The sequence below is a fragment of the Simochromis diagramma genome, unplaced genomic scaffold (genome assembly GCF_900408965.1).
Source record: "Simochromis diagramma unplaced genomic scaffold, fSimDia1.1 OVJJ01000131.1, whole genome shotgun sequence".
In the NCBI taxonomy this organism is placed as follows: Eukaryota; Metazoa; Chordata; class Actinopteri; order Cichliformes; family Cichlidae; genus Simochromis; species Simochromis diagramma.
The window spans coordinates 11,389,763-11,402,230 of NW_024387200.1; the positions used below are offsets into that span (position 1 = coordinate 11,389,763).

The following is a 12,468-nucleotide window of genomic DNA, read 5'->3' on the forward strand; positions in this document are numbered from 1 at the left end:
CCTTAATCCAACTGAAATGTCTTCTGTAGAAAAAGCAGAGTCTGGGTGGTCACTAGACAACTTGTTGGTGGTAGGGTCCCTGGGGTGAGGCAGCCATGGTCTTTAAGGCCCTGGATGTTGTAGGGCTGTTTTGGTTGACATGCCTCTGCAGTGTCACCTGGAAACGTGGGGCAGTACCTCTGGACTGACAGACTGGGATGTTAGGTCCCATCTTTAAGCAGTGAGACTGGAGACAGTGCTATCAGGTGCAGCCTCAATGGGATGGTCTACATCAGGCTAAAGGAAAGAAGAGTCTGTCTGTTAGTCGAATTAGGATTCAGGCAGAAAAACACAGTTTTCGTCCTGGTCACAGAATGCAGGACCAGCTCTTTATCCTCTTGAGGATATTGAAATGTGTGTGGAAACAAGGTGACCGGTCTACATGTATGTTATGGACTTGGAGAAGACATTCGAGCATGTCCCTCTGAGCATTCTGTCTGAGATGCTTCAGGAGTATGGAGTGTCCGGCCTGTTGCTACGAACCTTTCAGTCCTTGCACAGCTATTGAACTTGGTTCACACTGCGAGTCAGACTCACTCCTGGTGGGTAGTAGACTCCACCTTCTTTTCAAAATTGTTATGGACAGAATTTCTAGACAAAGCCAAGTGAGTATGAAGCAGCATCAGTAAGAATTGGCACCTCCAAGTTTGAGACTATGGTTCAACCAGAAAAGAGTTAAGTGCCCACTCTGGATAAAGGACAAGTTGCTGCCTCAACTGGTATCTTAGAGTCTTGTTGGGCATTTGACAGTGATGACCCCTGGGGACCTCCTGAGTGAGGTGTGCCAGGCATATCCTACTGGGATGAGTAAAAATCACCAGTATTGGTTTGGCTTAGAAGAAAAGGTTTGATTTTGGAGGAAGTGTGGACATACCTGGTGATTGGGGATAGGGAGTAAGGGCTTCTATTAGAGTAGAGTAACATTGACGCAGAGCTCCTGCCAAGAGCAGTTGAGGTCTCCCAACTGGAAGCAGTGGTAAAAGAGACACTTCTTTTGTTAACTTAATAAAAACAGGGATGTATGCATGTGAAGACTGGGATGCACAGAAGTGCTCACTAATAAACTCCTTTGTTACCCAGGAGGTGTCCAGGCATTGACAAAACAGTGTTCACCTGTCCCTTTAGCCTTTCCCAGTTCAAAGTTATGCCTTCAAAATGAGGAACGAGCCAGCTAGTTTCCAGAGGCTGATGGAGATAACATTGGGTGATCTCAGAGGTTGGACCTGCTTTTTGTACTTGGATGATTTTTTTGATCTATTCTCCAACCTGAGAACAGCATTTTTTCATCTTTGGGCTATATTAGACAAATTAAGGCAGACAAAACTCACTGTTAAGATGAAAAAAGCCAGCTATTAGGAATGGCAGGCTGGTATCACAGGTTTGGTATCTCTCAGATTGCTGAGCCACTGAAGTGAAAAGGACCCAAAGTCCATTGGACTCCAGAATGTCAGCATTCCTTTGATGTCTGATATCTCAGGCCATCCCAACCCTGACCTAACCTTTGTGGTGTATACAGATCCCAGTGATGTTGGACTTGGAGTTGTGTTTGTGCAAACAAAGTAGACTATGCAGAGAAATTCTGGCCTATGGCCTGCATTTATTCCACTACAGAAAATGAGTGCTAACTGTAGTGTGGGCATTCAAGAAATGGAGATACCTGATCACTCCTCCTTGGTTTGGGTGTTCAAAACCTAAAAGGGATCTGCACAGTCACTTGCTGGATCCTGTATCTGCAGAAGTTCACCTTTACAGGTGAGTACAGGAAAATATAACACTGCTAAATGCTTTATCCAGAGCCCCTAGTGACCCTGCCAGCAATGAAACCCAGGTTGCCAGCACATTATCTGTTAAAGGGGAACCTCGCAAGCACATTTCATTATCAGATGAGGACATATGGAGAGCCAACCAGAATGATGCAAAAATACAAAAGATTTACCATGCTAAAATAGATGATGGGAATCTCACTGTGACTGAGGCTACAAAGTTCACCATCCTGGAAGACAAGGCCTACAGAGTCTTACAGCTTCAGGTTTGCATACCAGATTGTCTCTGGGAAACCCTTCTACAGTTGTTAGTTGATGACCCTACATTTGGCCACTTTGGCAGATACAAAGCCTAATAAAGGGTGCAAACATTGGTATACTGGCCAGGAATAGGTTTGGATTCGAAAAAGTATGTACGAAAGTCTCATGTCAGCCAGAAATAGAAGCCAGAAACCCGTAAGGTGGCGGGAAAACTGCTACAAATCCTAGTGACGAGGCCCTGGGAGATGTTTGAAGAATTCCCTTGGATGACTGACTAAACATTTCTCCCAGTGAAAACGCTACATCCAGATAAACTGAATCAACCTTTTGGGATTTTGATTTCCTTCTTTTGGGTTCTCTTCGTGGATTACAAACCCAAAGTGGGGTATTTTACATTCTATGATGTAGACTTGAATTGACAGAGGATAACCAAAATATAGAGATTTTTTTTCTTTGTGAATGAACTGAGTTAACTGGAACTGGGCTCAGCTAGCCAGAATTGAGAACAGTTATTTCTATTTGAGGTTTTTCATATATTGTTTTCCTTTATGAACCACTTGAGTGGTGTTGTTTTTTTCTATTATATAGTATTTAATAATCTCTTTGAAAACTTTATTGATTGCATCTTCAGGAAAGCTCACTGCAGAGCTTCCAGGTGCACAAGTGTGAACTTGGTGTTATCTGCTTTGCAGTTCAGTCGCTCACAGAGATATTCTGTCCATTTGGTTTACTGAGCCAGTGCTACTGATTCTGCTAAGCTTTATGTTCTACTTCTGTATCTCATGTCCAACATAATTGGAACTGTGTCAGGACCGCTTTTCAAACTAGGATTGATATTTTATTTGGAGTAATGTGTTTGTAAAATCATATGCCTATTTTCTAGAACCTCCCAAAACCTTCTTGCAAATTCTAAAGAGGGGAAAGAAGCCATCTCTGCGTTTTCACCTGCATACATGACAAGCACACCAGACAAGCATCGAGTTTAGCAGCAATAGCCCTCACAGAACAAAGTAGGCATTAATATAACAGATATGGCATTGCTTAAGTCAGAAAAAGCATGGGGAAGCATCCTACAGAGTCACCAGCAAACAGTATCCTGCTATTTGTGAACAGCACGCCAAACGGGTATCCGTTTAGCTAAAACTGAGGTGGGCTGGCATTGAGCTCAGCTGATCTGGAGCATGACTCTGCAGCTTCAGGCCCAAGTTGTTTGATTTTTTTGTTTGTTGATGCATTATTACCTTTTTATTTTCCCTTTCTCATTTGTCCAGGTGAAAACTTTGAGCAGAGTCCCCTGAAGAGGACATTCAAGTCCAAAGTTCTTGCACGTTATCCAGAAAATGTGGAGTGGAACCCATTCGACCAGGATGCTGTTAACATGGTATGTGGACTGTGATTTCTGGAGAAATGATAGGCAGAGGATAAAGGAGGCTATGGATTCTATCAAAAGTACGGCAGGAAGAGACCAGTGGGATCATTTCTAGAGGAAATGGGGCAGATTAGTGGTTTTGGCCAGAGGCAGAGGAAGAAGGTTTTGAGGCTTTGATTTAAAACACAGTTGGGCCTCAAGGAATTGTGGGTAACAAAGCAATTAATACAAATCCCCTCCAAAAAGTTTTACATTTAAAGCTGTACTGACAGTGGCAGAGTTATGGTTTTGATTTAGGTCTTTTAAAATCTTGTCAAGAGAAGAGTTCCACACTGCCAAACAGTATTTGGGATAGAGATACCAGACATATATGAACAGATACGAATCACATGTAGATGAAGAAATAATAGATTTTTAAGTTTAGACATCTAGGAAGATCTATAACAACACAACAGTTAAAAAGGGACAGGCTATGTACCGAATATATAGCTTTACATTCTACCTGTGGCAAAGGTGATGCGCACACATGCAAATATGTGCCTTAAAGGGAGTTTCTACTCTGCAAATAAAATATTTTTAAAGTGCTTTCATATAAATAAATTACTAAGTAGTGTAATCAGCTGCCTTTCGAGTGAATCTCTCATTTTATATGCAAAGGTAAACTTGATGATGGCAGTCCCTGCTCTGCTCTGAAGCATAGGTGAGCCCAACGTACTGGGCCGTCAGCTAGTTCTCCACCTGCTGCGAGCAGAAGAAATCCTACCATCACCAACTGTAGTCCTAGACAGCAGAGATGGACCACATGTGACAGCAGGACAGGAATGAAGGAGACATGACCAGCACAGTGTTCGTGATGGAAAGAAAGGCGTGTACTCTCCGTGTGGATAAAGAGTACACACCTTGTTTTCCACCTCACCCAGCACCACATCTTTTAAATAATTCAGCCGCGCCTCTCTCCTTACATTGACATGGAAACAGTCCATTATGCAGCAGTGGAGCAGCTGAAACCTGATGATGCCATGTCAAGGGCATTTAATGACAGAAATATCATTCTTTCTTTTTCCGTGTTTTCTGATCATTACAGCTCTTTAAATCATTATCATTATAGCCTTAAATCTCCTCTTCTACCTACATACCTCCATCATCTCTTCATCTTATTACCGTCTCACCGTCTGTGGAATCTAATCTCCTCCTCTTTAGGTTTCTGCTGGGAGGGAAAATCATATATTTGTAAATGGCAGGGAGGTTTGCCCACTTCTTATGGATATGGTCCTGTCAGTAAAGAGAATAAATACAGCCAAATGAGTATTAGCCCATGTTCTGCAGGCACAGAAATCGCACACTTTTCAAAACTTTACATTACACGAATATATATACTAGTATACATATATACTAATATACTAGTATATATATTCCCATTCTTGCTCTTTAAGTTAAGCCACATTTTACATACTAGATCTCTGATGTGTTGCAGTCTGTGAGCAGCAGTTTTCCTGTACCATAAACAATAAACCATGCACATAGGTTGAACTGCTGCTGTCCTCATTTCTTTTTCACATCAGTATTATAAACAGGAAGACATTTAAATTTGGTTGTTTTGTCCTTTAACTGCTACATCGTGGAGCTCATAAGTATATTGGCTCCTACATGAACAGCCACCCTGCACCGGTATCTCCTGTGTTGCTTCTCACTCACGTAGTTAGATGATTGTTACTGCTTCCTGGTTCATTCTGCAGGCTTGTACTGAAGCCTGGTTAATGCTTATTTGAGACAAGACTTGCCAGATGTCATCATTTATATCATTATCTTTCATTGCTGACTGAACTGCTCATTAAGAGCCATGGATAATCCAATCAGGCCTAAATATTTGTTTAGATGCCCGTCAGCACAGAGCACAATAAGGAAGAGAATTCAAAATGTCAACAAATCGTCAAAACAATTATTGTGGATAACAGTTTGTGTGCATGTACACATGCATGGACATGGTGACTTGAGACTTGTCTCCACAGTGTGTCCTTCGTCTCAGCAGCCAAGTAAACCTGATGATGGCAGTAACTGATTTAGGTTGGCTGTGAAAGCAACAAGTGATCAAGTAATCATATGACACGTGATTGCTATAGAGAGTTAGCAAATTTATTTAATAATTAATCTTCTCCTCATTTCTTGAAAATAGTGGATGTGTGGTATAAGACGCCATGAAAGACTTCCTCAGTGCCATAGTTAACATATTCAGGTATTTTGTTTTGTCACAGCAACAAACAAATCAGTTCAATAAGGACAGATCATTAGAAAGAATCACAGAATACTCCGATGGTCTGTCTCGGCAAAACAGAACCCCAGCTGTAAAAAGGATTAGGGGAGGACCCCCTGGAGCCTAGACGCCGTTGGTGGAGATGAAGGTGGCTTGAATGGAGCTTGAGTGATGAGATGGGGAGGTGGTGGGTTGCACAAAGACGCAGTGAGAGTACGTGGCATGAATGGAAGTGATGAAGCTCAGATTTAGCCGGCAGCACCTTGGAGCAGACAAATGTGAGGCCATAGATCTTCCTTATTGAACTCATTATAACAATAAAATGGAAAACAAAAGCATAAAACCGCAGAAATTCAAATTTGAGAATGGCCATGCAGAGAATCGTTGCCTTTTTCTTGTAAGATTTTCAGCTGTAGAATTAAATGTAAGCACCATTTTTACCGGTGTTTGAAAAACCTATGAGATCTGGAAAAGTGAAAGATTATGGACACATAAAAAAATTCCAGCGTGAGTGAATCAGAACTGACGCGATGATTTCTGTTTGCCCTTTCTCTCCGCAGCTCTGTATGCCCAAAGGTTTGTCATTCAGGACACAGGCAGACCAGCGCGAGCCTCAGTTCCACTCCTTCATCATCACCAAGGAGGATGGATCTCGAACATATGGTTTCGTTCACACCTTTTATGAGGAGGTGACCAGCCCACAGATCTGCTCTGCCATGCAGACTCTCTACCAGATGCACAATGCCGAGCAAACAAATGCCGCTTCTTCCTCCTCCTCTTCTTCCTCCAGCATGGACTCACTAGCCAGCAGTTTAGATGATGGTTACTCCCCCACCTCATCATCCTCATCATCTTTATCTCGTGCAGCTGGGAGCTATGACTCGTCACGGGACACGCTCTATGTGTCCAAAGCCTTGTGTCTGATCACGCCTATGCCCTTCATGCACGCCTGCCGGCGCTTCCTTGCACAGATGCACTCTGCTGTTATAGCTGCAACCGCACCCCCCTTGCCACTGGAGAGCTACGTTTACAACATCCTGTACGAGGTGCCGCTGCCTGCTCTGGGGCGTTCACTCAAATTCCACGGCATATACGAATCCATTGTCTGCCAAAGGCCGGGACCAGGAGAGCTTCCCCTGGCCGACTTCCCCCTGGCAGAGGCCTTTTCTCTGCTAGGCGTGGAAAACCTGGTCCAGGTGTTCACCTGCACCTTGCTGGAGATGCAGATTCTGCTGTACTCACAGGGTAAGTACATTCTACACATGCTGTTGGATTTCTGGTGCTATTACACTTTGAATTGGTTCTGCATACAGAATACAAACAGGCTGTGTCAAGTATACCACACATTGTTAGATAGTTCCATTAACCCATTCTCTAAACATTAGGGGTGGGGGAAAAAATCGATACTGTGTAGTATCATGATATTTTGTTTGCTAATAATGTATCGATACAGGGACAGCAGAAATCGATATTTTGTTACAAAAAAAGTTTTTGTGCTCTGACTTCAGAGCATGTTGATCCTTTTTCTGAGCAAGAATCCTGACATTCCTTCACTGTCCAAATGTGTTTAACTTTTTTTTGGCAGCAATAAACATGACAGTTTACTTATTTTAATTTAAGACATGTTTTATTTTAATTAAGTTTAAAACTTTTTTATTTAATGTAAAATTATATTTTGTTTTAATTTACTTTCAAATTCTTCAGTTGCTGAAGGGGCTGCATAGTTTTCATAAATTGCATAGTTCAGAATAGCTATAATTGTACCAGATGGTTGCATTCAGTTAAGTTGGACTAGTATGTAATACAAACCGTTCCGTTTGTCAACAATAAGTGCGAGACTTTGTTATTAGATAAAATGAATATTGATAAAGTTTACCTTTATGTACAGAATCTGAATATCGCAGATATTTTAAAAAAAAAATCGCAATAATATCGTATCGTGCGTTAAGTATTGTGATAATATCGTATCGTGGGATGTATGGTGATTCCCACCTCTACTAAACATGCTTCCAACATGGTTTCAATGGACATTTTAACATGTTATAGGACCTGGAGAGTCATTGATAAGTTAAATGTCCAGTCGTCAGCTTCAGTTTACCTTATTTTAGTAATATCTTATATATATATGAACAATTGAGAAGGGTCACTGTAACATTATACAGTAGTGGGAAAAATGTTTGCCGCCTTCCTGATTTCCTATTTTTTCTATGTTAGTAACACTTAAATGTTTCTAAATTTCTAAATTCACAACAACAGTCACCTCAAGGGGCTTCATATTGTAAGGTAGACCCTACAATAATACATGCAGATAACAATCATATGACCCCCTTTGAGCAAGCACTTTGGCGACAGTGGGAAGGAAAAACTCCCTTTTAACAGGAAGAAACCTCCGGCAGAACCAGGCTCAGGGAGGGGCGGGGCCATCTGCTGCAAGTAGCCAGGACCAGTAGCAAAGGTAACTTTGTGGACTCACGAGACAAAAGTTGAACTTTTTGGAAGGCGTGTGTCACACTGCATAATACAGCGTTTCAGAAAAGGGACATAGCAGCAGTAAAAGATGGTGGTGGTCGTGTGATGGGGCTGTTTTGTTGCATCAGGACCTGGAAGACTTGCTGTGGTCCCTAGCTTTTGGTCACTGTAAGATGATGGCACATTTTCATTTTTAATCATTGTTATGTTGCCAGTTTGTGGGTAGCTAACATATGATCAGCATATTTTGGTTTCATTTTCAAAATTGGGACAATTCAGCGTCCTGGGTGCCAGCGGAGTTAAATTATGTTAAAGATGCATCTGTCTTGGCAGTAGTTGGATCTCCACTCCACAGCCATCTGATAATCCGCTGGTCTGGCACACTGTGAGGATATGGGCTCAGATGACAAAACACTTCTGTCTGACTGATTTGTCTTGTTTGAGTCCAATCGCATCAAATGACCATCTACAAGCAATCCTGTATTTCAAGATTGGCGTGGACGGAGCACTAGGTGCTTTAATGATTTGTTCACTGATAATAACTTTGCATCTTTTATGAAACTCTCTGAAAATTCACATTTATTCAGCCATCTTCAGATTAGACACTTTCTTCAGTCTTAGATGTCGAACTTTCCTGAGGTCCTGAGAAGACGGCAGATATGTTCCTAACTTTGCGTCCAACTCAGAAAGGGTTAATATCTGCTATCTGTCACATGCTGGTGGGCATTAAAGGCCCTTCCATTGTCAGGCATTAAACTGCTTGTGAGCAGGACTTAAGCATGTCTCTGTCTGAGGATATGTGAGATTCAATATTTAAGTTGATAAATTCAACATCCTTCTGTCCCGACCCACTCGCACTGGCTGAGAGATCTGATGTCCTGTCTAAGCCTGGAAAACATCTGTTCTGATTAGCGATACCAGCAAAACATACAAACAGCTGTGAGGGTCCTTGCTGAAATATTTGCAAATCTTCAGGCGCTGAGTTCATCACTGCTCTATGAGCCTGCATGTAGATATTCATTTGTTTATTCTTATATATTCTTATTCTATATTATTTTTTCTACATATATATTTCTCTATTTAACTGCCACCTTAACAATAACTAAGTTTAGCTCTGTTCTTTCTTAGAATCTAAGACCTCATTGCAATATGCTTTTTTCCCCCTTTCACAACCTCTGCGATGTTTTCTTTTTTATTGTGCTTGTTATTAATGTGTGTGTATTCTGTTTGGTTAACCTTAATAAAAATATATTTGAGAAAAAAATGAAATCAAATTTAATTAATCAACTTCAGAGGTTTCAGTGGATACATTTTTGTCTTCACTCTATTATGCTATGACGTCGTTCCTTACTTTGAGGCCTTTTAGCCACTGGAAGCTATTGTAAGGCTTTCTGTCTGGTTGCCAGAAGTTGTGGATGTCTGTGGAGAAAATTTGTTTCAAACATACTGTTCCTGTTTTCTATACTTTGAAGCAGAGACGCATTAGAAACTTGTAAAGTAAAAACTCAGATGAAAACAGAGAACACTGTAATGAGGCTTTATGTGCATATCACACTCAGATACACAGTGATCAGATTTTCCTGCTTCTAGGATTCCTTTCATTTATTATTGACAGCTGCAGTGAGACGCAGTGTGTGCGTTCCTCACTGTGTTAGAGCATTAGAGCCAAATGCAGAGAATCTAGTGTGTAGACTGAGATCATTATTTGTCCTACATTCCTCAGTCATACTCTTTTGCAGTTTCAGTGCAGCTTCAGCACTCTCTCTGCAGCTTGTTTATCTTCTGTGCATGATGAGTCATGCAAAAAGAAGCTGTTAGCTCATACACCAGACCTTCAACTCCAAATCAAAAAACGCCAGTTTTAAAGGCGGCATTCATAACAACCATCAGAAACTACCTCTAGGAGGTCCAGGTTCTCTGTAGGCACGTAGAAATCGCTCGTGTAAATAAATGAAGAGGAAAACCCTTTTTTAGTTTGTGAGTCGTGTTTGATTAAATCTGATAAATGTCGTAAGGAGTTATCTGTCCAGACAGAACAAACTCTGCTGAAAGAGGGACATTTAACTTCTCAACTTTGAGGCAATTAATTGAAGTGGGCATCAATGAGAGTGACCAAAAACTCGACTCCCTCACTATAAATGTCAAAGTTGTCCCAGTGATCCTTGTCTGTAAAATCTTGTCTGGTTCCATTGTTCTGGCATCTTTACTCTCTGGATCTGATCACGCACCTCACTGTGTATTGTTCTTAGTAAAGAAAAGGTTTTTCAACACATTTTAGTGTGAGCTTGTTAGTAAAGATGATTCTTGTGGCCCTTCCGAGTCACATTTATTCTGCAAAGGAGATTTGCTGCGAGAACATGAGGTTTGCATTTAAAATGTTTGCATTACAAAAAAAATTATATTAAAGTGTCAAATGACATATATGATATAACATTAATAGCTGCAAAGACGGTGTGCTTAACCGACTGATTTAATGATGTCAGACTTTAACAAGCACTGAAGCTTTTGCTCCAAATTAAAGGCAAATAAAAACCTTTTCATCTGTGCAGTCATGAAGACACTATAACTGTAATCACATTCTTGGCATATGTCAACGTGATTTCCTTGTTTCAGCATGTTCTGAGGTTACCGTCAAAGTCAATTTAGGTCAACAAACTTTCTTACAGAATACAAATTCACGAGTGCAAATTCCAGAAAGACTGTTTAAGCTGCAGTTGAACTGCTACATTTAATGTTAGCTTAAGTTTAATATGCTTATAGGTACTTTTGTTTCTGCCACAAGTTTAAAATCAAGGATATGAAATCATGAATTAGGCCGGTTTCTGCAATTACTTTCTTTGAAAATCCACAATAATACTCAATAATACAAACTGATTAAAAATGAGCATATTCCTCGTCTTTTTACATACTGCACAGATTACACAAACACGAGTGATCAAAAAAAGTTGAGTAATTATGTGCGTACAGAAATATACCAACTTCATATGTAATGGCGCTGTAGGCAGGGAAACGTGGAACAGTGCTACACGTTAATGAGCTGCTGTCCTGCCGTGTCGTTATTGATTGTGTTCATTTTATTAAGCTAGCCGTTATTATTAAGCACTGTGGCATGGCGGTTAGCACTGTCGGCTCACAGCAAGAAGGTCCTGAGTTCAATTCCACTATCAGGGGTCTTACTGTGTGAAGGTTGTGTGTCTCCACGTGCTCCAGCTTCCTCTCACAGTCCAAAGACATGCAGTTAGAGAACGGAAGGATTAGTCAAGATTCTTTATTTGTCACATGCAGTGAAAGTGTTTAATAATGTTCACATTCCTACTCAGAGTCTCTGACTTTGGCAACCACTCAAAGAAAGAAAAAAATGTGTAGATGCTAAAAGTTAGACCTCAAACTTCCAGCAGCAGAAGGTCGGTGGATCAATCACAGGCCAAAGATGGAACCACTGACCTCACTGGCTGTTGATGGGACCACTGCAGGAGATTCACAGGTGTTTTGTAGATACACCTTAAGAATCTGTCTGCAGTTATTCTCTATATACAGAAATTGCCTGAACTGCTTAAAAAGCATCAGACAGAGCCAGGTGCCTGTGTGCACTAACACTGCACTGATGCAAATGTCATTTCCTGTCCTGACCTTCACAAGAACTGTTAGTCTGTTTGCTGTTTAAGGTGCATCGTATGCGTTTATCCAGAGCAGTCGGCCAGCGTTTTCACACAGTGTGATTAATCAGCGTGTTTGACTTGTCATGGGATGACAACTTGCTTCCTGACAGTAACAGCTGTTTACCACAGACTTGCTCACTTCTTGCCTTGTGAGACTGAGCTGCTGGTCTTTATCAGTCCCTAATGCACCGTTACAGTTTCACAATGACTCGACCTGTTTCGTCTTGTTTTTCAGTTCTATAACAACAACAGCATCCCTGAGCCCTGTCACTGCTGGGGCTTTCCAAAATATATCTGAAGGTGCCTCGAGTTAGCAAGTTTAAAGTCTGTCAGTGTGAGTAAAGGGAAGAGGAGGGAATTTATGAGATACTGCACCTCGCCACTTAAGTCAGATTAGAACAGCAAGTGTTGATGACTAAAGTAGAACAGCTGAACTTGTTAAGGTGTTATTTTAAAGCTAAAGAGAGCAAATAGGATGAGACATGCTGCAACATTAAGAAACAGGAGTGTTTCTGTGAGATTTGCTTGCTGTGTTTCCCACACAAAGGAGAAACTTTGAACATGTACAGACATATGAAAAATATGCTCACACGCCTACAGGTAGGAGCTTCAAAACCTGGCTTGTCTCTTTCCCACAAAAACATTTATTAATTACTC

General features: G+C 41.1%; 1 protein-coding gene across 7 annotated transcripts in view; it reads left to right on the plus strand.

Moving 5' to 3' along the window:
* Positions 1–12,468, plus strand: part of LOC120745563 (DENN domain-containing protein 5B-like) — a 93,759-nt gene that overhangs the window by 44,577 nt on the left and 36,714 nt on the right. For all 7 annotated transcript variants that reach the window (XR_005698657.1, XM_040050545.1, XM_040050550.1 and 4 more), the window contains 2 exons: positions 3,335–3,444; positions 6,244–6,928. Coding sequence is in view for 6 of the 7 variants with exons in the window: in XM_040050545.1 (XP_039906479.1) it covers positions 3,335–3,444; positions 6,244–6,928 (795 nt within the window). In the remaining variant the exon portion in view is untranslated. The remainder of the gene's footprint in view (positions 1–3,334; positions 3,445–6,243; positions 6,929–12,468) is intronic.